This window comes from Hippoglossus stenolepis, chromosome 6 (genome assembly GCF_022539355.2).
Source record: "Hippoglossus stenolepis isolate QCI-W04-F060 chromosome 6, HSTE1.2, whole genome shotgun sequence".
In the NCBI taxonomy this organism is placed as follows: domain Eukaryota; kingdom Metazoa; phylum Chordata; class Actinopteri; order Pleuronectiformes; family Pleuronectidae; genus Hippoglossus; species Hippoglossus stenolepis.
The window spans coordinates 5,611,822-5,637,081 of record NC_061488.1 but is presented as its reverse complement, the minus strand read 5'-3'; the positions used below and the strand labels follow the sequence as shown (position 1 = coordinate 5,637,081).

Here is a 25,260-nt window from a genome sequence, read left to right as displayed (position 1 = left end):
TTTAATCAATTAATTATAAGCAAATTAATTAGGTTTAAGCAGATTCATTAAATCTTCCAAAGCAACAACACTTAAGTAAAAAACTCCATTTTGCTGGTTCTGTTCCTTCAGCAGAAAAACACAGGGAAAACAAAAAGGGAGTTTTGCACAAAAGTCAAAAGTTCGGATGATATTTGACTTTCTGCAAATATTGAACCCGCACTGATCTTTAATGATTTTCTATCCTCATCACTATATACAACTATATTATAATGGGACAATAATTTCCATCTTACATTATATGTGCAATAGCAATGTGACTTTTCCATTTATGAAATCAACAGTTTCTATGTGGATCAGCCTGATATGCAATACACACCAGTCATGATTCTATCACACTAACTTATTTGCTCTGATTTCAGAGTTTATCACTTAAAATATCTGACTTATATTTTCTCTGAACCTCGTGACAGCCATAAAACCCAAAGTTACACATTAAACCCAACAACTGTAATCAGTCACTCGTCATTTCCAGCCAGCAGGGGGCAACATTACGTTTAAAAAGTGCAAAATGATCCTGTAACAAATTGTCATTGTTCCTCCTTCATCTTTATCTCGTCTTCAGACTGACAGAGAACAAATCATCAACATCTGCAGCTCAACAACAACAGACAGTCACTGACATCATCACTGACATTTCTGAGAGAAAAGTCACTTTTCATATTATTTCTGAACCTTTTCTTCTCATCTGAGTTTATGAGAAAGTTTCAGCTTCATCAGTTTAAACTGTTTTAATAATCTCTCCCCTCTTGATTTATTCAGTTCTTATGAATATTATACAGATTATAAGTTAGTTTGGAAAATTCATCATCATCTGAGCCACTGGAACTTCTGACTGGTAAGATGCTGCCTTCAGTAACTGTTGGACAAATTCCCACTCAATGAACACACGTAGTGGGTGTTTAAACCTTAAGTGTGCTTTTTATTTACAGCCTGTGGGTGGATATCACCTGTTGAAGGTGAAAGGTCAAATTTTTATTTTATTCTATTTTATTTATCTATTTATCTATGTATTTATCTGCTCATCTTTTTTACCTGAGGATCTTGGACCCTGTGATTCATTCAATGACGGTTTAAGAATAATTACTTAACGCATATTGCAATCTTTTAAAATACTTTATTTGTTCACAAACATATAGATAAATATATCAACTTTAATCATCCCAACAAAGGAAATGTGACATAAAGAAAATAACCAATTGATGATAAGTGGAGTACAATTATACAAACTCAAAATTAAACATAATATATTAAAGAAAAAAAATAAAGAAATTTAAATATATACAGTTTATTATGATTATTATGATTATGATTCTGATTATATATTACTATCTTCTTTCCAAGGGAGCAAATGGAACTGTATAAACTGTATAAACTGTATAAACTGTATAAACTGTGTTCAGTGTGTGTTTCTACGATCAGAGTCCAGCGGGACGGTTGTGAGATTCCCGGGGGACCATGAAGGCAGCAGCTGCGGAACAGGAGCCGGGAGGCGGCAGCGACAGACGGATGAACTTTGTCCGTCCCGGCTTCCGTCCGCCTGCAGATCTTTGTGTTTCTCTGCAGCGACTCGAACCCAAAGTTCAGACGAGAGGAAGAGTCCGAGACGTTTGTTACAGGAGGATCCGACTCAGAGATAGAGAGGAGGAAGAGGAGGAGGAAGAGGAGGAGGAAGAGGGAAAGTGAGACTGAGGAAGACAACACAGACGGACGCCTGTTGAATAGTCTGTTGTGTGTCTGTGTGTGTGTGTGTGTGTGTGTGTGTGTGTGAGTGGGTGCATATAACACCACAGTGCAGTGCGTGGGCAGCTGGAACAGGTAGGTTCTAAGTGTTGTAATGTATTTATAGTTTATGTGTTAATGCAGCTTGTGGTTGTTACTGTCACTGGTTCTGCAACTAGAGACTTTCTATCTCTTTCATGTAGGAATCGAACTTATTAACCTTTATGTTTTGTTTTTCTAATAATGTTTGTTTAGCATATGAACAAGTTTTATAGTGTTTGGACCCAAAGGTTTTATTTATTAGTGTCAATAACTATTTAACTAACTCAAAGACACTAAATGATCAGTAATAGAGCCGCATGATGTGTCCCAAGATGTTATAAAGACAAAATTGATAAGAGATTGATAATAATAATACGAAATAATCTTGATAATAAACTTTATTCGTATGAAATATGATCGATATCTCAGTAATGACTCTGAAACCACAGACCAAACTTTCTGCAGTTTTATCTGTATTGTGCCAAATCCCGACATTCTCTCTCTGCACTTTGCGTAATGAGGTAGAGACTTTACAAAATTACAGAGGAACCCAACAAACACTTAGCGACCTCTGGCAGAAGCAGACTCAGTGTGGGTGGACGTCTGGGGTGAGAGGGGAGGAGGAGAGAGTTATGAGCTCACTTAAAATGTAGTTTTTTTGGCAGTTCAACCTTATGTTAAACACGATATGAGAACCATTTCTCTGTGAGCCATATTTAAGGAGATATGACTAATCAAAGTTACATAAAAGTTCAAACTTCCTTAGCTCATATCTCCTTTAATTAGGATCCGAGACACATAACATGATGGGATTCCGTAGGTTTCTCCCATGAGCAAATCATCAAGATTAGTGACAGTAAGACAAGTGTGACGACTTGTTATTGTTTTGTCTCCCTGCTCTTCTCACTTAATGTCTCTTTGTGCAGCTCGGTGGTTTTGGTCCTTCTTCATTTTGCTTCATGTTAACTTCCCTAACTTCCTCTCTGCTGTCAGGCTCTTGTGTCTCAGCTTCACCATGAGGCAGTGACAGCACCGGGACAGCGATGGCAGAGCTGGAGATCGACCAGTCCAACCTCCCACGTGTCCAAGAAGGTAAGAGCGTGGGGCCAGCTCCTGAATCTGGAGAGTTTAACCATGCATCCCACAGTTTGTGTGAAATGTGTGTCCCACCGTTCATACGCTGTTCTGGGGGCTTTTTAGTCCCTGCACAGGAAGGTCAGAGGTCATGTTCAGCCACTGAACCACAGACATGGAGCCGGTGGGGATTCAGTGTTTGAGCACAGACGATACCAAAGACAGAGATGTCATTTGTGTTATGAATAACTGACATTGGCACCAGATGGCCGTTCTACTTTTGACCTTGTGTGTTTGTGCTTGACTTCTATTCTTCAGTGTTCAGCTCTGATAAGAAGCGGCTCGTGTTTTGACTAAATGCAGCAGACTCAGGTTCAGTCAGGAGCTCGACTGATAGAATCGCTTTGCCAATGAAATCGGCCGATATGAGACTTTCACAGTCGGATCGGTAGCAGCGCTTGTATCAGCTGATATGAAAACCTTTGGAAAAGATGTGTATTTATATTTACATTTTTACTTGCATCTAAAAAAAATCTATATATTTGGTTCTATTTGTGTTTTATTTTTATTTGTAGTTATTTCTAAAGTGTCAGTATCGGGAATTTTTTACTCCTTATACTGGCATCGGCCCCCAAATAAATCCGTATCGGTCGGACTCCAGCTCTTCCAGCTGCACGGTGATGTTTCTCATCATAGACAGGTCTGGTGTACAAGGTGCAGATAAGAGAAAGGAAGGAGACGGATGTTTATGATCCGTGATGTCTGGGAGAACAAAGTGCAACAACTCAGGATGGAAACTTGCAGCGCAACATAAGTCAAGTTAGAAACAGTCTGACTTGCGATGTAAATACGTGCTAGAGATCGTTTTTTAGCGAGAGGACCAAAAACCAGCTGCAAAACCCTGCTGGTGGTAAAAGAACCACATATGCAACTAAAGTATTGTCTTATTGTTGTTAAACTACAGCTTTAAATCTGTTTAATTTGCTCGTATGTCCATGAAAACACTCGCAGGTAGGAATGTGTCAGCTGCAGACCGTTGACTCAGTCTTCAGCATGAACCCGCTAATGAACGGGATGGAAATAGGTCTCCGTGTCTTTTATCAGGGGAGATAATTCAGCACTCCACTCTTGTTTCCACACACAAAGGGTTGCAGTGTGCAGCTTTGCATTTCCATGCTTTATTGAGCAGGACGCTGTGCACAAACAAAGATGGTGACACCAGCTGGAAAACTGCCTCATTGAGATAATCGCTGTATGTAAATCAGATGTCTGGTCATTTTTTCACTCGTTGTTGTACTTTCATGTGTCACATTTGTCAAAGTGTGTCTTCGTCGTGCCTCTCATCGAGGGTCTGGGGTTGTTTACATAATGGGCAGTTGTCTGTGTTTATGATTCCATTTCCCTAAGAGCTGCAGCTCCTCGGGTTCTCCTCCTCCTCCTCCTCCTCCACTTTCCTCCTCATCCCAGCGTCCCCCGGGCCAAGTCGACTTTCTTTGTTTTCACTGCCCCCTCTTATCAGTTCCTGTTTTGTCCCTCCTCTGGTTGCTCCTGATATAGCCTGATGTTCCGAGGGAATGCAGCTCCCAGAGGAATTCCCCCGCCCCCCCTCCCCTCCCTTCCCTCGTTCCCAGTCTCACTCTCACCAACTGACCCAGAGTCCCATTGCCCCTCACCTCTCTTTGTTCTCCTTGGCAACACAGTCCAGTTCACGAGCGGCCCGGCCCAGTCCACCTAGTTTCCAATGCGGCACAGGGAGCAGGAGGATGGACAGAAACTTTACGGTTGAAATATTGTGCAAAACAAAAAAGCAGCAAGCAGAGAGGAGGAGGTGGAGAGAGGGAGAAAGAGCGCGTGGGCGGTCGGTGGGGATTTTTGGCTGAAAATAGACCCGTTGTCATTTTCTCCTTTCGCCAGTTTCTTTGTTTGGGAGGCACTTGCCACCGCTGCTCCCCGAGTGGATGTGAAGAAGAAGAAACATCTCTGTCGCCGTTTGATCGGCTGCTCCCTCACGCTGCGTAATTTTTATTTTAGCTGATTGGAAGTCAGTTGTATGATGTTGGTGGGAGTTTTTTCAAAGTTACATCACCTGAAATCAGAGGAATAGTCACATTTAGATTTCAACCAACAACAACGAGGGAGCAGAGGCATTTAAATCCACTTTGTTTTTGCAGTTTAGTCTCCGAGGTCACTCAGGTCACGGTTTCCTGCTTTGTAATATCCCCTTCTTTCCAGAGCCGGTCCGCACGCTCTGCTGGAAAACACTGTGCTTTACATACTGGGAGTGGGTGGCTGCTAATAGTCTGAGATTTGATCTACTTGTTCTTGTTGCTTTTTCACTCTTTCATAGAAAGTCTTACCCCCCCCCCAGTGCACTTTAGCTTTACCTGTTCAAATGCCACATCCAATTCCTGGATCTTTGATTCACTATCCTCTTAGGAAAGAGACACGGGATCTTTTTCGGTGCCCTTATTAAGCAGCTTAAAGTCCGAGTTTCTGTACGATTATGAAACAACACCCAGTCTGGACTCACGCCCTCTTTAAAACCTGTTCAGCAGTCAGAATAGCACAGATTCCTTGTCCCTCCCCAAGAAATGTAACGTGACCATAGTTTAGAGGAGTTTGGAAAAACGAGTTAACCCACAATGCAGACACACCCACAGACACACACACACACACTCTCACACACTCTCTCTCCTTCAAACAGAGGAGACCTGTCATTTGCCTCCATTTTTCACCACTTCTCCTCTCAAACGGACTTCAGAGTAGTTTCGTGTTTTGAGCCGTGAATTCGTCCTTTAGGCTTAAAACAGAACGATTTGACTTAATCCCTCCTCGTTGACAGACTGGACGCATGCGGGCAGGTTGGAGATCCATTTAGCGGATAGTCTCTTAAGCTCCACGACAGGTGTAAGTTGTAAATGCATGTCTGTCTTGGTCCGGGTTGACTCTGGAGTGGGGACTTATGGGGTCATTTCTGGTGTAAATGGAACCTTTTGTTTGGCCTCGAGGTGATTTCCTTGAACTTTGACCGTTGGACCCAGTAAACTGAAACAAACCCGCTGACTTATTCTCAGCAGGAAGCTTTTTTTTTTCTCGATTTGGAGAAGTGAGTCTGAGAGACAGAGTTATGTCACGTTGTTCTCAGACGTGTTTACAGACCAGGACAAAGACGAGACATCCTCAGTTTGACTGGTTACATCAACTCAGAATCGATTCTGTAAATTTAACGTTGCATTGTTTAGAGCCGGCTCTCGTGGTTCATGTCAGGTTCACCAGCGATGAAACAGAGGAGGTGAAAAAAGAGACAAGATAGGGATCAGGAAACGCTCAATTTGTTTATGACTTATCACAGAAGCAAACGTGTTTTGCGTGTTTTCATATAGTCACAACTGTTCTGTCGACTCTGAGGTCAGTGCTTTCCCTCTGATAATGAAGCTCGAGGCTTCCCACTCCTCCTCAGCGTCCATGACACCTCCCAGTGCACCTCCCAGTGCACCTCCCAGTGCACCTCCCAGTGCACCTCCCAGTGCTCCTCCCGCTAGTAAGTGAACTTCCAGCGTCTTTGCTCGTCTCCTGATCTCAAGGATTCTTTGTCTGTGGGCTTGTTGTAAAATCTGAACAAAACAAACAGAACGAATATCGTAGCTTTACAGTGACAGCAGGTGTTCGTGCACAGTGGATCATATCTGCTTTTACGGCTTCACCTCACAAGTCCAATTTGGGATTTACTGTGTTTGGATTGGATTTACCAAACCCAAAGATATATAATTGAGACTTGATATTTTGCAGTTTAACCATAAACTTTATTACAAATCTCAAAAACAACCAAATGTATAGAACTTGAACTAAGAAAATAAGCACAAGTTCTCAAATCGGCACATGTCAGCAAACATAAACACAGATACTAATATGACTGAGAAAGGCTTAAATTGACCGATGAATCTGTCGGGCTCTATCGTTTATATGCAGTTTCAATAACTTAATGTCAAATAAAAGTGGCCGCTTTATTAGGTACATCTGTACGATCTATTGCAACAGCTCAACCTTTAATTCTGTCTTTACTAAGCTCACGATGGTGTTTTTACTTTTACTCCTTCCTTTTTATATCCTTGGTACATTTTGAGAAGAACAGTAGTGTTGGATGTAATTGATTCTCAGTAATATATAGGATTAACCTTTATTTGTGTCTAAAGCATTTGAAGTAGCTTAAGGTGTCCCAGCAGTGTGAAATGCGTCCGAGTTTTCTCCAGCTAGTGTAAGAACTTTAACGGGCTATTATAAATAACATTTGTCATTTATGTGTGTCAGCTCGTAAAACTGGAAACTCGAGTATCCCGAGCATTTAGCACGTGAACGCCAACATGGCGCTCGTGTCCACAGATGTGACTCAGTCTGCTGCGGCCGGCTCAGAGCGGGGATTAGTCGGACAGGTGTTTTTAATTGGGCTCAGACATGGAGGCTTTTCCCGCTGCACCGAGTTAAATCTCGTCTCGAACGCCGTCTTCTCTCCTTCTCTCGGTGTTTGACAGCAACACTGTGGGCGAAGACAGCCGTCCCTGGGCTCCCTGATGGAGAATGTGTGAGAGAGAGAAGTGGTTTTGTCTGTTCTCAGTGCGGGAATCAGGGAAGTGGAGAACAACAGCTGGGCCGCGGTGCTGCTGTCCGTCTTTGTTTGTTTTCTCTCCACTAACTTTTCAGTTTGTTTGACATCCTGTAAAACACACACACGTCGGCCGCAGCGCACTGAGGCTGCAGTGGCTCCTCAAAGACGACTGTAAACACTCGGCTTGTTTAGTGATGAGAGAAACAGTCCACAAACGCTGCAGCTATTAAATCCACCGTAGAGACTAATATAAACTGTGTGTTCCCCACCTTCTGCCCCGGAGTTTTATACTGAATCTCTTTGTTTGACTTCACACTTTTGGGGAATTCTTTCTTTGGATGATTCCATAATCGTTTCCTTGTCTTTATGTTTAAGTCGCTGTCTTTGTCAGCTTTCTGACGAACGAGGACAAGGCTCAGAGAGGGTTAATGACATGAAACCGATATGTTTTATGACCATATGCAGCAGCTGGCGAGACTGTGGGATCATGGGAGAGGAACGACAGAATGGCTGGATATGGAGAAGCAGACAGATCTGGTGTACGGAGAGATCTCTGTCAAAGCCTCTGGATTTACTCTGCATACATTTGTGCCAACTGCACTTCCCAGTGTAAATGTTTGCAGGCGGTGGTTCCTAAACTTTGCCTGTTCATTTGGAAGTGAGAGTCAGCACAAGGGTGAAATACCTGCGTCATCCTTCAAATAGCTTTTCAACAAGGCTTTTATTTACATACTGACGTGTATATATAATTATACTTATACACCCTGTCTTAAATCAAATGATTGTTTTTGTTAGAATCAAGTCGACTTGTTGCAGCTACTGAATTCAGCGACTTTGGGAAGATTGTTATAATTGTGGCCACTTGTGTGTTGCTCTGGAACGCCGGTGCATTTTGTTAAAGACAAAAACAAAGACAACAACAGCAACAGCGTCCGTCTTCATCAGGATATCATTGACAACTCTTACTTAGTTGCTGTCAGAAACCTGACTGAAATTAAATTTAAAAAGTGGAAGCTTGGAAATCAGTTTATAGTTGATGTGGTCAGAATGATAAATATTGTGTTTTGGACATTAGTCGTCTTAAAATAACGTGAAACACACCCAGAGGATAAATAACTGTGAGTAAATCTGCATTTGAATTAATTGGGGCACCAGAAGGACCTGGGTCGACAAATCAGTGGTTTTGAATAAGAAACCAGTTTGTGCTGGTTAGAGGTGATGAGCTTTGAGAAATATTTTGATGCCAGTATATAGTGGATTCATACCAGAGCTGCAGCTGGTTTGTTTTAAAGCTCCCTGTCTTTGTCTGTGTTGTATAAACAGTCATCAACACACACAGGACTCCTCTTACTGTTTCCTTTGAGACAGTGCTGCTCTACAAAGCGTTTCTGTTTTCAGACCATCTAAAGAAGCAGCTCTGGTTCTATACAGAGCTTTAAAGAGCCGTTCATTTTCTGTTCTGCTCACTTTATTAAACGCTTGTATCCTCCTTCCACTCGTTTTTGACTTAGTTACTGAACTGCTGCTTCTGTGTCCTGTGGTTTCAGTGTGCCAGTGTTTTGCCGTTCTGGAGGATGGAGCGATGGCACACAACCTGCAGGAGCAGGAGAGTAAGTACAATGTTAGGCTGCCATGTGTCTCTGTGGAGCAAACGTGAGCTGCTCTCCAGTCTGTATCACTGAGTCTCCACCTTCTGTGTTGTGGGGCTTCATCTTTAGTTATCCAGTGCAAGAGTTAGATTTATACTTCAGCAGCTATACAAATAGCAGATTTACAATATCTATCAATCAATCAATCAATCAATTTTATTTGTACAGCCCATATTCACAGTCTCAAGAGTAAGGAAAAACTATAGAAACCATAAAAACATAGAAACCTCAGAATTAGCCGCATGTGAGGGATCCCTCTCTGCTTTTTGGATACTTTAAAAGTTCTCTGGTCTGACAATCCACAGACAATGTTTTAAATAATGAACACAGCATTAATAATATCATAATAATCAATAGATTCAAAAAAATCATATAATAATTATTCATTCCTATAATCCTGATCACTCCTCAATTGCCACACATTTTATATTTGAGTAACCGTTGCTTTTTTGTCTCTGCCCCCCCATTAGTCGAGCAGTACTACAGCACCAACATCCAGAAGAACCAGCTCGTGCAGAATGACATCCGCGTGGCCAAGAGGCTGCAGGACGAGGAGGACGATCAGCGAGCCCAGCAGAGCGCCGACCTCAGACAGGCCTCCAGACAACTGTGGGTCACTCCTCCTGTAACTCACACCACTCATAAAGCTGCTGCACTACTCATACACCACTGATGACACATATCTATTGGGCTTTAGTGTCCTTTGGAGAGTTGACAGCATGTTTACAGAGTCTTGATGTTTTTAATTGCAATGAATAAATGCTTCAGTTCTGCTATAAGCATTCGTGTCATCATGTATTAGGAGTTGAATCAGTAATTAAGAACAACAACAAGGCTCTTCATTCCGACCCTAACTGTCCCGTAGAGAGGAGCAGGACTTGGAGTACGCTCGTGTCATTCAGGAGGAGCTCCAGCGCTGTGCTGAGGAGGCCCACAGGAGAGAACAGGATGATGAGGTGAGTCCGGACACTATAGCTGCTTTCAGACATACACAGATACTATAGAAATCATCCAGAGGGGCTGTGTCACCCCTTAGTAATAACTCCTGATAACGTCCGAATCAGCCCATGTGAGAACAGAGCAGGATGTTCTCTGGGAGGTTGTGGATGCAAAACTAGAAAAGAAAGATGCAATATAAGTTAAAAACGCAGACGAATATGTCAACTTGGAAAGACAATGAGATTCTAGAGCTTTTGGCGATAAGGGTCAACACCAGTGTGGATGTGGTGTAAACAAAATCACTTGATCCCTGCAGCAGAATTTACATGTTCCGTCCTCCCTCCTGCATGTTGCACCAGCCCTCGTCTGAGCGCTCCACAGATTTCCCTGTTGTCTGACTGGAGAATCTCTTTGCTGCTTTCTTCTTATGTTAAAGGAAAACTCCGGAAGAACTCCCAGACCCTGTCGTCTGAAATCAGAATTATGATAAGACTGATAATCATACATGCAACTTATTGTGTCAACATTTACATTGACAGAGGAACTCAGATTCACAGCCGTCCTTCACTGAATACATGTGTCAGACATATGTGCTGCAGGAGTTGTTAATTTAAAATGCTCAGACGGATCCTGAAGTCTCTGACAGCGCATCTGGATCTGCACTAACTCCTATAAATCTTTTTTTAAATCTTGAAATCTGCAGCCATCAGTGTGTGCATGAAGCTCTGTGTGTCTCTCAGTACACACATGGTCCTGTTAGCTCACACTTGGCAAACTGAAAGCAGACTCACAAAAATGAGGTTTCAATGATGCGTGAAGATATTTGATGAAGTATCCTCCTCTTTGGACACACGTCTTCCTACACACGTTGCTGATCAGCCCGTACCTGAATACTTCAAAACCGACATTTATTGCATCATCTTTTCCTTTGTACAACAATCCAAATATTTGTCTAGATAGAAAAGAGGCTTGTCAGCTAACACCCCGCCATACCCCTGCATACTATCTTCTATTGGCTCCGAGCGTAGCCACATTTAACACACAGAACATTATCCAGGCATATTTTTAGACTACGAGAGGAAATTCATAGTGAGCCATCAAGCAAGACGTCGTATGATACAATCAATAAACTCTGCAAAGGCCAAACAGTGCCCCTCATGAAACCACATTTAAATTCACTCGATCTAGATTTTTTTATGTGGATCTGCACCAGATTGCACACACTCATAAATATCAGTCCCCTAAACATGTCCAACAAGATCCAGGAATTATTCTCTGAGAGGTTAATATTGAAAAATGCTCTATCTCACAAAGTTTCATGGAAGTCGGTTGAGTAGTTTTTTTGTAATCCTGCAAACTAACTAATAAACAATCGAGACATTTAGCGGAGGTAATAAAGACAGAGAAAGAAGTAAGTAGCTTTTATTTCAATCCTGTTTTTGGTTCTATGCTCCAGGGATGTAGAGAACATGCTGGAAAATATAAGTTTTGAAAATCAGCTTTCTCCTCCCAGTCGCTCATTTTATCATTTCTAAATTTACAGCTCAAACTCTCTTGTCCCAAGTAATAAGACGACTCAGACAAAAGTTTGTAAGGAGAAATATTTTGAGGGATTTGCTCCTGGAAGGGGAACAAATCCTCCCCCGTGGGTGTCGCGTTGCCGTCAGTAACCGGAGCAGAGCAGGACACTGCGTGAACAAATCCAAGTTTAGCAGAATGCTGTCATGAAATACAAACAGGGATGACACCAAAGTGACTTTTAAGTATCTGATACACACCCATGTTAGTTTACTGTCACGTCATTGACAGTTTTAGTCGATCAGTTCCTCCCAATACCAGAAGAAGCAAGTGGCATTGATGTATTTTTGCTTTCCAGTTACTATTTCCGTGGCAACCAAATTGGTTTAATCCCCAAAACCTAGTTTTAGACTCATTACTGTGTTGATTCATGCAACAGGAATGTGTGTAATGGATTATCTGACGTCTGTAGAAAGTTTGTTACATGGTGCGCCAAGCTGAAAATGGCTGCGTGCGGAGGTAGATTAATGACACAATGATACAAATGCACTCAGGACATAATTGTGCATATTTTAATTATCAGCCTATTACCAGCAAGTGGGGGGGGATCATATGCTTCACTTCGCTCTCCCCGATGAAGAACAGAGTCCGTGGTGAACGGCGTGTTGCTGCTCTGAGCCTCCGATGTAACTGTATGAGCAAAGTCAGCTGTTAAACAGAGACACAACCTGTCAGCTTCCCAAACCGGGGGATGGCTGAAGCGGTTTCTGTGGCGGTTTGTCGTCGTGGACCATCAGCCGCATGGACGACCTCACACGGAACGCACTCGTGTGGAGCCGGATGTGCATAATCAACACGTGTAAAACCTTAACGACGCACTTTCAGCAGGAGACGTGTGGCGTTAAACTTTAAGTGCAGTGTTTAATCAGGAGACTTGATAAATGAGTTTGATTTAAAGCTCCTACAGGGACTTTCTAACTGGCTGTGAAACGGCCTTATTTTAATATCGCTGCCTCTTTATGACCCACAACAGGTTCTGTCCCTGTGACGGATCACCTGCCAACAAAAAGATCACAGCCATCAACATTCATTTGCTTCTGTACATGAAAGACACTGAAAACAGGAAATCCCTCCCGACAGTGACGAACTAATGCAGATGAATTGATGAACTCGTACTAAACTAACATAGGGGACATGGTAAACACTTTACACCTGCTCAACACCAGCATGTTATCAGTGTGTAACTGTTAGCATGATGATTATAGCATATTGCTCAAAGTGATATAATGACGTGTATGTTTTCCATATATAACTAATCCTATATTGCGGTTTCTTTAAAATTTGTGTTAATGTGTACAAAACCGATTCCTCTTGCAACGCAAACACAACAGGGAAACCAGATGGTTCCCATCAATCTCTTCTCCCCTGGTGTTCACACAGAAGCCCAACCCCTCCAAAACTTTATTTTTAAGTCCCTGTACATTTTTTACAGCTCACATGTGCATTTCTCTCACTTCAGTTGCTTCACCAAAAAAATAAAAAAACACCCTCTGACTGCCCACCAGTCGAAATGAAGAGCTGAGCTTTGTAACTCCCCAGCTGGCCCAGTGCGTCACAAGGCTGCTCCAGCATAATATTTTCCTTCACCCTGCAGTTTCCTCTGTCGAGCAGGCTGCCATGGACGGGCTCATAAAAGCTCCTTGTTTGGAGGACGTGAGGTCCGAGAGGCTGTGGGGTTCATTCATCACCATTAAAGTGGTTTGGGTTTGAAACCGACACGAGGCGTCTACACTGAGTTTAAAGATGAAGCCTCATTTAACCTGCTGCGTTAAGAGTCGTGCCACTTAATGCATCGCACGGTTGGTGAATATATCTCTTCCTGTGTGGTTCTCATCATTCCTTTTTTACGAGTGTTGATGTTAGGAGCAAATGATGAACTATTAACGCTCCCATTAACTTACCTTCTTAATGACTGGCTGATCAGAGGTGTTGATTAAATATTTGCCTCCCTGCAGATCGTGTCTTTAATTACGGAACAGAAGGCGTGAGGCTGTGCAGTTTTAAATGCCAGATCCCCGTGGCACTCCGCACCTAACCTGCCATGGCAAGCTGCTAATTATCCGCTGATGCCGGCAAAGTGGCCGACGTACATGCCCTGATTGCGAAGCGAAATGAGCTGCGTTAGCTTTTAGTGTTGATTTATGTTGCAAATGCCGTGTTCAGAGAGAGATTTCACGTGATGCACCGGGAGAATTTGCTGATTTGTAGAGAACATTATTAGTCCTGGCCTTTCTTAGAAAAGTGGCACAGAGACGTGGGTGGGGGGGCTCTCCCTCAGGGAACAGGGAGCATATCACAGCTCTGGTGGGAGCAGGCATTCCTCAGTGACAAGGTGTTACCTCAGGAGAAACAGTCCTGGTGACCTGCCTCTGTTGGCATGTTTCTGGCCCTGAGTCCAGGCTGGAACACTTGTGTTGTTATTCCAATCAAATCAGAAGAGGCAGAAGAAATGAATCAGAGCAGCGTCTATAAGAGCGTCTCTCTCTTCTTTACCACGTGGAATGAAGGGAACAGAAAAGCGAAACCATGGTGGTTAAAATGTTTAGAAGTTTCCTAAAGACTGTTTGACTTTAATGAGTCACTGGCTCCTGTTCAGTGGCTTTCGGTTTCACTCAATGTGTCATGCTGCCATCTGCTGGTTGGAAACTGCTAAATGTGTCTAATTCAGGTTAACTAATTGCTGAGCTCTTCACTGTGAACAGACTTTTGTAAAAACGTCAACATGATATCATGATGAATTTCAGGATTGTGTGGCTGTAAATTTACAGTTTAATTTAAATGTAGTTGGCAATTTTCCTCAAGCTCTTAGATGATCGGTCACATCACTCTGTTTATTTGCCTCTTTGACAGAACAGCTCCATCTCGCTGTGATCTCAGTTCAACATGATTTCCTATGTGGTCACTCATTGTGATTTACTCCCTAAAGAAGCAATCAGCTCTTCCATGTCTCCACAGGAAATAGCTAAGCGAATGCAGGAAGAGGAGGAGAAGAGGATCAGGGCGAGGAGCAGAGGGCAGGAGGGCCACAGTGAAGGTACCGATTCAAGTGTCCACATTCCCATGAGTGTTTTATTGCCTTCGTGTTAATGTGGCAACCCAACATGATAAACAGTTATTTTCAATATTTGTATATATTGTTTTTTTCATATCAAAATTACAGATGTTCCGATTCCATTTTTCTGATACCTGGATTTTGCATGTTGGCCAATACCGATTACCAATCTCATACCAGTTTAGTTAATAAAACTTGTATCACATATTTAAAAAGCTGTTTGCTACTAACTTTGCGTTGAAGTGATGATTGCTGTCGCTGCTGTTTGGCCTGGCTCAGGTTTAAACCCTTTGAAAAACAAATGCATACAGATAATGAATTTATTATCTAGTTTGGTCGTCCTAGCTGAAAACAAAGAAACACGAATAAATGAATGTAAGAAAACACAACAATTAATCATTTTACATTGCTGGAAACTGAAGTGCTGCACATGGTGCACGTGTTTGTTTTGCTTGTGGGACTTTCCAGCCTAACTGACATTTTACAGCTCTGGCTGCACATCTGGAAATCACTTCCTCTTCGTTGGTCTAAAAACAGTGGCAGCGCAGCGCAACTACTGATTTGGAGCAGCGAAGAAGTTATTTCCATAAAAAGAGAAAAATGCAGTTTTATCTGGGTGAAACTAATATACTTTAAAGACCTGGTGTTGGATCAATACATAGATTAACATACTCGTCTTTGCCCGACCTGGTATTTTCAGCAGTATCAGAGACACAGAGTATCTGTATCTGAATCAAAATGTGTGTTGTATGAGTGGATTATTTGTTTTTACTGGCTCACCTTCTCCCTAACAAAGCTTTAATCTACTGCTACTTTTTACTACTGTTGTATTTGCAGATATAATATTCACAGATATTATAACAGCATGAACAAAAACATCCCCTAAGTAGCTATAGCACGATATTGTCATCTCCATGATGTGTTGCATGCATATAACAAATTTTCCATTAATCATGACAATGTAGCTGTTATTCTATCCATTTATTGGAAGGCCTCAGTTGTGTTTTTAAACATTTATATATATTATACACTGTTTTTAATGCTAAATGTTACCTCGTCATTAACTGCACTTGTCTAACGGCCCCCCCCTGACATCCTCACCCACCCTCCCTGCTTTTGTGTTTGCATGTTTTGGCTTTACTAAAGACAGCGCCGGTGACTCTGCTCTGCCGGCCTCACACCAGCACACACTCAGCAGCCAACGAGGGGAGCAGTGCTCATCTACCACCACAAGGTGGCAGTATTCTACCTCTCACAACCATTCAGACCTAACTGGGGCTGTCCCCCCCAGGGGACCAGTAGCTCGGGAAAGCACAACTTCAGGGTCAAATCAAGGATGCACAGATTCCATTAGGCCGATCAGGGAAGAGTTGAGTGAGGACTCAGAGGACACAGACACAGTTTTCTCTGCACAGCTCTCTGTCTGGTCCCAGAGACCGAATAGAAGACTAAACACAGCCCCTCCTCAACGCCGGGCCGCTTCGCATTATCCACAAGAGAGAAACTACAGAAGTCTTAACTCGCGCAGCAGCATCACAGATGACTTCAGAGGCTGGAACGAGGAGAGAGGGGAAGGGGATGAGGATTATTATGACAATGAATGTTATGACAGAGAGAAGAAGAGACATGGGAACCGGCAGCAGGAAAGGAGCCACAGAGAGGAGTATGAGGGATGGCACAGGAGCAAGGATCAGGAGAGAGACTCCAGGTCAGTCGAGGTTAGAGAAAAGCGATGCAGCCGCAGTGAATCCGTCAGGTTACCTGACAGGAGTAGACACAGCAACAGAGACTTAGCGAGGACCTGGAGCCAAAGGGACAACCCAGACAAACGTGTCCACTTTCAGGACGACACCAGAAACTCTAACAGGCAGCCGGATGACAGCGGACAAGTCTGGGAGATGCTTGGCCAGGTCCTCAGGGAGAGGGGTGTGCCTGTGACGGTTGGTGCCAACGGGGCACCACTGCAAATAGGGCCTCAAAGCCGAGACAGCCAGGTGCTTCATGGGAGCGAGGTCTCCTGCTGCAGCTCCCAACCACATCAGAGAGTCTTCCAGAGAGCGGCCACCACCAGGCACAGTTTCCATGGAGATATCAGGAAGAGGAGGCTATCGTCACACCGAGAGAACAGTGGGAGAGATCACAGAGAAGACCCAGACGGGCACTGTGATAATGGGGAGCGTTATGGAGAGGTTCATGAGATTAGCAGCAGAGAGTCCAATCTTGCGAGCGGGGAAAGTCGAGGCAGTAGAAGGTGGAGCGAGCACAGAAACACTAATGACGACGAGAGGGGGAGGAATGCAAATGATTCCAGGGTCAAGAGGACAACGAGTGAACGCCGGCCTTGGCACAAGACCACAGAACGAAGGTTAAGCTCGGAGGAGGTGCGGGAGGTGGAAGGGAGGGCGGAGTGGCCCCCTCGACGAGCCCCACAGCGTAGCCTAAGCCTCAGCAGCACCGGGGCCTCCACCATGGATAGGTCAAGGCACGAGGCAGCAGGTAACACCCGCAACAGCAGCCGACTCGGATCTGCAGAAGGGAAGCTTCCTTTCTGTGTTCCTCTCGTTTCCCCTCAATCATCGTCTAATCTGGACAAAATGTGGCTCTAGTGGTGATTTGGGGTCTCTTCCTGAAGTGGGACGTTTGCCTTGTGCATATCTATGATTTTCCTCTCGCCCTGAGATAATCTTCAGTGTGTGCTTTCATCTTCACCTTCATCTTCATCATCAGTCTTGATGTAGTGAGAGGATAAATTCTAAGGAATCTCTTTCCAGTTGAGAAACATGCCTTTACACGCTACGTCCTCTTATCAGTGTGATTCAAATGTCTGTCTTTGTGTGATTCAGCCTCTGCTTCACTTTACTGGGATGATTCACCACTGATCTGTTTTAAGTTATTTCGATGCTCTTTGTCATCGCTCTGTGGTTTTGGATTTGCATATTTTATTTCTGATGTTGTGAAACCTGGCCCTCAGGTGTGTCACTGCAACCAGACCCGAGTGAGACAAGCCTGAACCTTGGGGAATTGCAGCAGGTCCTGCGAGATGAAGAACTCGCCCGCAAGCTGCAGGAAGAAGAGGACAAGCCGATGAGGAGGGTAAGTGATCCAAGGGTTTGTCATGACTCACTGTGATTTACGAGCAAAAGAGGAAGGATAGATGTTTCAATCTGTTTTTCTGACATTAATCGTCTTGTTCTCACAGAACTCCCAACCCCCTCCACGTAGTCCGTACCCACAGGGAGACTTCAGAGTAGCGCAAGTGGCGCAGGACGAGGTACGATTGTGATCCGACATGTCTTCTGCATCCATGTATCTCGTGTTTAACATGCACCTGTGGAATGACACCTTGCTGTGTTGTAGGAAATCGCACGTTTTATGCAGAAGCAGGAAATCAAGTCAAAGCGTCGATCGCGCGAGCTCGAAGGACCGGCGTCGTGGCGTGAGCACAGAGCGATGATCAGTCACCATGATAGACGAACTGCAAGAGAGAGACAGGTAAATGTTTGACATCCTATTGTCATGTACGTCTTTTGAAAGATCCACTTTACTTTACGATATTTGACGTTTGTGCCCTTGCTGCTGTAATCTCTGTCAGAAGTTGTGTTTTCATTTTCAAAAGAAGCCGATGAAATGAGTCAAGACTCCTTTGTGCTCTATATCTCAGGTCCAGCGAGAGAGACTGGACTCAGAGGGACTTCCTTCCCCCACGGAGGACTGCTGCCCGGAGAACCAGCCGCCCAGTCCCAGCTCCACTTTACTGTAATTGTTCCTTCATAAATATACAGTCTACGTGTGGTGTGCGTATCTCCAGAATCGTTCATTTTATCAGATTTGGCATGTGTGTTGTTAAAGCCCCAGGGAAGTGCAGTGTCGAATCTGCACTCACAGACCAAACAATCAGCCCAGTCACTGCTCTGGTTTATATAAACCCGATACTGTGTGCTGACGTGTTACTGCTGCGTCCACAGACCAGCCCAGCACATCAGGAACATCGCAGAGGAGCTGGACCCGACCTTCCAGGCCCGGAGGCAAGACACAGAGCGCCACCAAGTGGAACAAACTGGTACTTATCAGGATCAGAGTCACTTGACATGATAATATTCAATCAGCAGCTGGATACTCACATCCTTTTCCTCCGTGACAGGTCCAGCGTGTCAGTCACTTCCTGTGCCGCATTCTGGCTTAAACGCCTTCCTCGTGGAGCCGGCGTTCATCCCGCCCACAAAGCGGCAGCCCGAAAAATCGACGCACTCGAAACCAAAAGAGAAGAAGGAAAACTGCAAGCAGCAATAATGTCCGGCACTGTGAGTGATGGATTGAAAATATATCTCATAGCACTAAATATCAGTTCTCACGACCCCATTACTTTGAGGTTAAAAGAGTTTACTGGCCACTCCCATTAGCACTTTAGACCAGTGGAACAAAGAAGTGACATTTAAGAAAAGTCCTAGATTGAGTGAATAGTGACAACACTTTGGACTCATGCCTTTATGATTATCAAAGGGAAAACTGAGGCTTATTGAAGTATTGTTTGAATTCATCATTGTTGAGTGTTTAATTTAAACAGTATAACATTTTTATATTTGTATCCTTTTATTTGCGAATGTGTTGTCAGCATCCAAAAGGTCCTCTTTGTTTATATGTGTTTAAAGGGCAGCAGCGTTTTCTGCAAAATGCACATGATTCATTTTCCACAAGAAAGACACTGTGGAAATAACCAAGGTCGAATGAGAGGTAACTTCCTCACCATCAGTTTAGCATTGTCTGACTGTAGAGGAGAAACCCTGAGCTGCTCACTTTAACCAAGAGGACAAAACAAGAAGTTACTCTGATAACCTGAGTGAGGGGGTTTTCGGGTGAGCGACTGCCAACTTTGTTTCAGAGCAGTTTGACCAGACTCCTGCCGCGTCTGCAGAAGCACTACGACAATCAAATGAACTTATTTAATCATTATTTAAATACGGAAACACATATTACAACTGTCATCATTTTATGTCACGGTGCATTGTAATATCCAAATGTAAATATAACCCAACTTGTGAGGACGGATGTTCGATCTTTGGGGTCATTATGTATTCAGCAAAGTAATCTAAGCTCAAAGGTTAGCAGCTATTTTGGAGATTTTCAAGAGAGGCCGTCCCTGTGACCCTGGTTTCCCCACATATCCGACCGCTTGTTATCGTGTGACGGAATTTTAACACTTACACCAGGTCACATGATGACATCTGAGCCTGCTCCATCCCCTGAGGGAAAGAGATGCATTTGAAAACTCCAAAAACAACTTGTATGTGGTACTTCAGGCTTAGATTAATCGGTACAGTATCCAAAGCATGGTTTGTATATTTTCTTAGGAGGATTTTTTATCAGTCCAGACCTGCGGGACACGAGAAGGATTCGATTTTTACACAAATAACACACTCTGTAGATGGTTTGTTTGTATTATGTTCATTTTATTCCCACATTTAGAACACCAGTTTTTGTATTCTTTACAAAGGAAATGTACCACTGCTTCAGTGGACCACTATGAATGCAACTGTATAACAAATAAATATTTTTATTGGCTGTTTAAAAAAGTACAATGTCATAAACGTATAATGTAGCACAGTGTAATCCAGTTTTCATAGATAATCATGAATATGCATATAATAGAAAAACAAGTAATATAAAAAATCGTGATGAGGCAGAAAGATGAATTCACAGAAGTGCATAACATTAATTCCAGGTAAGGGGTGAAATAAAGTGCATCAGTTCTTTTGCTGTCTGACTCTGGTTACGTTCACCTGTGATGTTTGTGGCCTTCTACCAGATGTGACTTTGCTCCGGCTGTGACTCATTGTGATCAGATGTTCATCACAAGCCCAGACAGTGTTGCACAACTTTTCCATTCAAGATACATGCTATGCAAGCCACTTGTTCTCTTTATCTCTTGGCCCACTGGGATAAAAGTTAAACCAAAGCAAAAGGGAGAACGAGACAGACTGGTTTTGGTGGTGGTTGTGGTGGGAGGTTTCAACATGACAATTGAAACTGATTTAATGAGTGACTAATTCATTTGTTAAATGTATGTCATTACGAGGATGACGCACTTAAAAGGAATCTCAAACTTGTGTGGGCAGCCAGTGACATCACTTGGGACATCCAGAGTGCAAAGTTGGACAAGAGACGTGTTCCAGCTTGTTCAATGAACAGCTGGGCTTTAAGCAAATGACTCATGAATGAAGAGCTGTGTGTGATTTGCATTTCCCACTCTGTGGACTCCCCGGTGCTTTAACCTAACGTGAGTTGTTGGGTTATTTATTCACAAAAGCTGAAACTCCCTTTAATGGACTTTCTGTAGTTCCTTGTTCCTTCAATGTGACGGTTATTACCTCCAGATAAGGAATGCACAGAAACTGTAAGACAGATTTCCAAGAAACTTGGTAGAAGGAGGCATTAACGAATCAGAAGGAGGGAGCAGGAATACCTTTTCACCGTCTTTAACACTGAGAGTTGGTGTTTTTTAACCCTTTTGTTGATTTCTCAGAGAATAACTAATGGATCTGGATTTAAAAAATAGAAGAATAAGGCATTTTTAAGGGACTGATGTTTATGAGTGTGTGGAATTTGTTTGTAGATCCACATAAATATCAAAATTCCATTGGCCCTTGGCGGAGAAATGCTCTCTGCTGACTGCCATTCTTATCATGTTCACAGTTTATCACAAAATAAAGTCCCCATCCATTTTAGAAAATAAACAAAAACTGACCACAGCTAACAAACTACCTCTCCCACAAAATCTTGATCAACAGCATCGTCCTGCTGCCGCTGCGAAGTAACAGACATATACATGTACAAAATCAGCAGTAAACGCGAGGTACAGTATCTGTAGGCTGAGCACTGTTTTGGAATGTGTGGGCTCGGCCTCAGAACTCCCACCTGCACTGTACGCTCATACTCTGCCCACTTAAATACCACAGTAATATTTAAACTCTGAATCATTTCACACAGTCCAACTACTTTGTTTGAAGGTAGTTTAAAAAGAAGAAAAAAAAGTTGCTTAGGTTCTTTGCTCCTTTGGTTTTTATAACAAGTTTTGTGTCGTTTTCACCTTTTATCTGGTGTCTAAATCTAAACATTAAAAACTCCCCATGACTATATCAGGAGCAGTTAAACTTTCAAGCTTGACTGACAGGGGGAAAACACAGGGTACATGATGAATAGACGAACTTCTCAGAATTCCTCCCATGCGTACATTTCCTGTCGAAAATTATTTCCCGATTTAATTATTGAGCAAATACTTGAACTTGATCTCTGATTAGGTAACACTGATGTTTTTTAAAGATAGCCGGGTTGTTCACCTCCAAACACTGCAGTATCAAAGAGAAGGATCCCATCTTGTTCTTGATGGGAATTCACAGGTATTTCAGTGTGTCCTTCTCGCCTGGTCCCTTCTTTTCATGGGAGGAGCTGGTCTGAAGATTCCTTGGTGTCCAGCGACTCTGAGCTGCCGCCTTCCTCCTGCTCGGCCTCGTGAAAACTGCACTCTACTGCTCTTAATGGCAGTGGATGATCTAAAGAAACGAAACAAAAACATATATTTTTGTGTGTTTCTGAACAACTTAATAAACATCCTGTATAATCACAATAACTCAGGTAGCACAAACACAATAATCTCTTTGTGGTCGATCATTAAATATAGTGTTTACCTGTGGGGGTTCGGATTATCACTGTGTTTGTGACTATCTTTTGTGTCTTCTTTCTTTTCTGGACATGTTTCATCGTCACAGTGAGGATGATGATGATGATGAAGCTGGTCAGAGCTAAACTGGTCACCACAGATAAGACCAGCGGCCATTTCTGCTCCGTGGTACCTGACACAGAACAGCAAGACATTACAGCTGATCTCCAAGTTAAAAAAAAACAGATTCAAAATGATTGCATGAGGAGAACAGAGTCAAGCCTCACCTGGGTCGCTGGGTTTGTGCAATGGACTCAATGCCACGCTGGCACACGTGATGTCAGAAGTCGTAGTTCCATGGGACACAATATATTGATCGAGATTTGGACACCTGTGGAAAAGCATAGAAAGATACCAGTGAATTTGGTGAATTCAGTTTGTCAGTAAATCAACAGCAAAAGAGCAAAGCATTTCTCACTTGGTTTCCCAGGGTTTACACATCTGATGGCCCTGGTCGTTGAAGGTTCCAGTTGGACACGGTCTGCAGGAACCTGAAGAGACAGCCGCCATTCATTTATTTTGAACACGTTAAAATAAAGAAAAATAAGGCAATCCACCCTCGAAAAAGAGTAGGAAGAAGTTCAAACTAAGAATATCGCTCTGCAGTTGTATGCCTCCGCCAACCAGTGCAGTTTCTGTATGCATAATTGTTTTTCCAGATGTGACCTTTATCTTTGGCCACCAAATTCTAATCAGTTAATCCTTGAGTGCAAGTTGATATTTGTGCCAAATGTGAAAATATTCCCTCAAGGCGAAGGCAAAGAAAATGTGTTTGTGAGGTCACGGTGACCTTGACCACGAAAATCTATGAGACGGACAGATGGACAACCTGAAAACATAATAATAAAAAACATATCTTCTAGTCCCACCAGTGTCCAAGACAATCGGAATACATCCAAACCTAAATTCAAACAATCCACCTCACAAGTCCATCCCAGATTCAATATATGATGATATATATATATATATATATGATAATAACTGTAGTTTTTACTTACGTTCCTTTGTGGGTTCTTCACCTTTGTCACACTTCTTGATACAGAAGGTACAGCTGCCGTCACCACAAAGAAGTCCTTGTTTACAGCCGCACTCTGCGTCCTTTGTGGGGGTGCACACTTTCACGTAGACCTGAGCCCCTGAACACACAGAGACGTGGACAAAAGTCGTTTTATATTGGATTCTGAGATTGTAAAGTTGTAAACAAAATGTGTTTGTGACACTTGCATACCTGCACATTGTGTACACGTGTTGCACATGTATTTTAGTCCAGGGTCCGCTTGAAATGTGCCAGACTCGCAAGGGGTGCAAAGATCTCCTAGCGTCGTACCACAGCGTCTGACCAGGTGGTTTCCTGCAAACACACACACGTGTCACATTATTGTAATCAGTGAGATTAGATCCTTCAATGAAGTAACAGGTCTGGGAACCCGAGGTAATGAATGATGAGACACAGCACAGGAAAGCTTCAATATCAAAAAAACATAATGTTACTTAAACTAAACTGTAAAAAGCACTGCTCCTGATTATTATCAATCAGTTGCATCATCTATGTCTTCTCTCTTTGTTGTGGTATTAGCTGAAAAACCACAGAAACTACAATTGGTGACAGGAAACCACCACAGAGGAACTGGAATATTATTATTACACACTCACACACAACTTGTAAGATGCAAGATGCATGGAGTAATGAAAATAAAATACAATAATGAAACAGGACAATATTGTGAACATTATTTCATAAGAGCTGGTTTTATGAAGAAAGGGAACAGAGAGGAACTTTCTCTTGTTGTTCTTATCCTGTTTTTAAACCTTTTAAACGCAACTAAAACAGCAGCTATCTCAGAAATCTCTATGAATATATTAGGTCTACATCTACTGTGGGGTCTTAAAACTCGAGACCTCGATGACCTACCTGGACGACAGGCATCACAGCAAGAATCCTTTCCATTTGGGGTCCATCTCATGCAGCCTGTGTCCGTGTGTCCAACACTGCTCAGACACCCCTGCATGAGCAGAGAGAAACCCATCACCCGCAGGATCGCAGCCATTCTGATGTCAGCCGCCACGTCTTCAGTCAAGGATGCTGCTCACGCTTCAGGGAGATTGTGAGGTAGTTCAATCCAAGAACTTTCCCAGGTATCTTCGTCTTCTTCTTCTTATTATTATTATTTATGGCTCCTAGTTTTCTGTTCCTTTAAATCTGCACTTTTAATCTAAGCATACATCGAGTTTCTTAACATTATTCTCAAGCTAAATATTGATGTCCCGTTAAGAAATTCTCTCTGTGCTGTGGCCTGCTCATTCAGTAACATGACTAACCCTGAGCGTTCTATTCATACTTTATTCTCCAGGGGGCGGGTCTGAGCTAGAGAGAGAGAGAGAGAGAGAGAGAGAGAGAGAGAGAGAGAGAGAGAGGATAGGGGGAGAGAAAGAGAGATCCATTTGTGTATTCTGATACAAATACATTATGCTACACTTGTTCCAACTTGTCCAGATTTAGGAGTAGTAACAGTGATTAAACCTTTTAGACTGTAGAACACAAAGGTGTGTCTGGCAAACATAATATTCCACAAATGTGTAAATCAAAATAAGTATTGTTGCAGTTCCATTACTATTTAAAATATACTTTATAAAGTTATATATATATATATATATATATACTACTTTATCAATAATTACACATTTCACTAATGCTAATTGTTGATAAAGCACTGAACTAAACTACTTTTGGAAAAGTGCAACCAACCCAGAGAAAATTCTTTTTAATTTTTATACTTTTACTTATCATATTATCTAATATTTCCTTCATGTTCATCCTTTTAGAGACGATAATCACCACTTTTCAGCG

General features: G+C 42.7%; 2 protein-coding genes across 5 annotated transcripts; one reads left to right on the top strand and one right to left on the bottom strand.

Annotated features, from left to right (window-relative positions):
- The first annotated feature begins 1,512 nt into the window (after positions 1-1,512).
- Positions 1,513-20,464, top strand: ccdc187 (coiled-coil domain containing 187). 4 transcript variants are annotated; one of them, XM_035159563.2, is made up of 13 exons: positions 1,513-1,857; positions 2,797-2,895; positions 9,028-9,090; positions 9,600-9,738; positions 9,995-10,085; positions 14,602-14,680; positions 15,845-17,194; positions 17,670-17,791; positions 17,898-17,969; positions 18,056-18,190; positions 18,360-18,454; positions 18,664-18,758; positions 18,840-20,464. In XM_035159563.2, exons 2-13 carry the CDS (start codon positions 2,847-2,849, stop codon positions 18,986-18,988), a joined length of 2,439 nt encoding a protein of 812 aa, XP_035015454.2. In that variant the 5' UTR covers positions 1,513-1,857; positions 2,797-2,846; the 3' UTR covers positions 18,989-20,464. The 4 variants fall into 4 exon arrangements, with proteins under 4 accessions (XP_035015454.2, XP_035015452.2, XP_035015456.1 ...); XM_035159561.2 differs by lacking the exons at positions 1,513-1,857; positions 2,797-2,895 and adding an exon at positions 5,447-6,418; XM_035159565.2 differs by lacking the exons at positions 1,513-1,857; positions 2,797-2,895; positions 15,845-17,194 and adding an exon at positions 5,594-6,418.
- Positions 20,125-24,766, bottom strand: tnfrsf9a (tumor necrosis factor receptor superfamily, member 9a). Its single transcript, XM_035159572.2, has 7 exons — positions 24,325-24,766; positions 23,641-23,763; positions 23,411-23,548; positions 22,831-22,903; positions 22,640-22,743; positions 22,381-22,545; positions 20,125-22,245 (listed from the first exon to the last, which is right to left on the bottom strand). Exons 1-7 carry the CDS (start codon positions 24,458-24,460, stop codon positions 22,130-22,132), a joined length of 855 nt encoding a protein of 284 aa, XP_035015463.1. The 5' UTR covers positions 24,461-24,766; the 3' UTR covers positions 20,125-22,129.
- Positions 24,767-25,260: the final 494 nt, after the last annotated feature.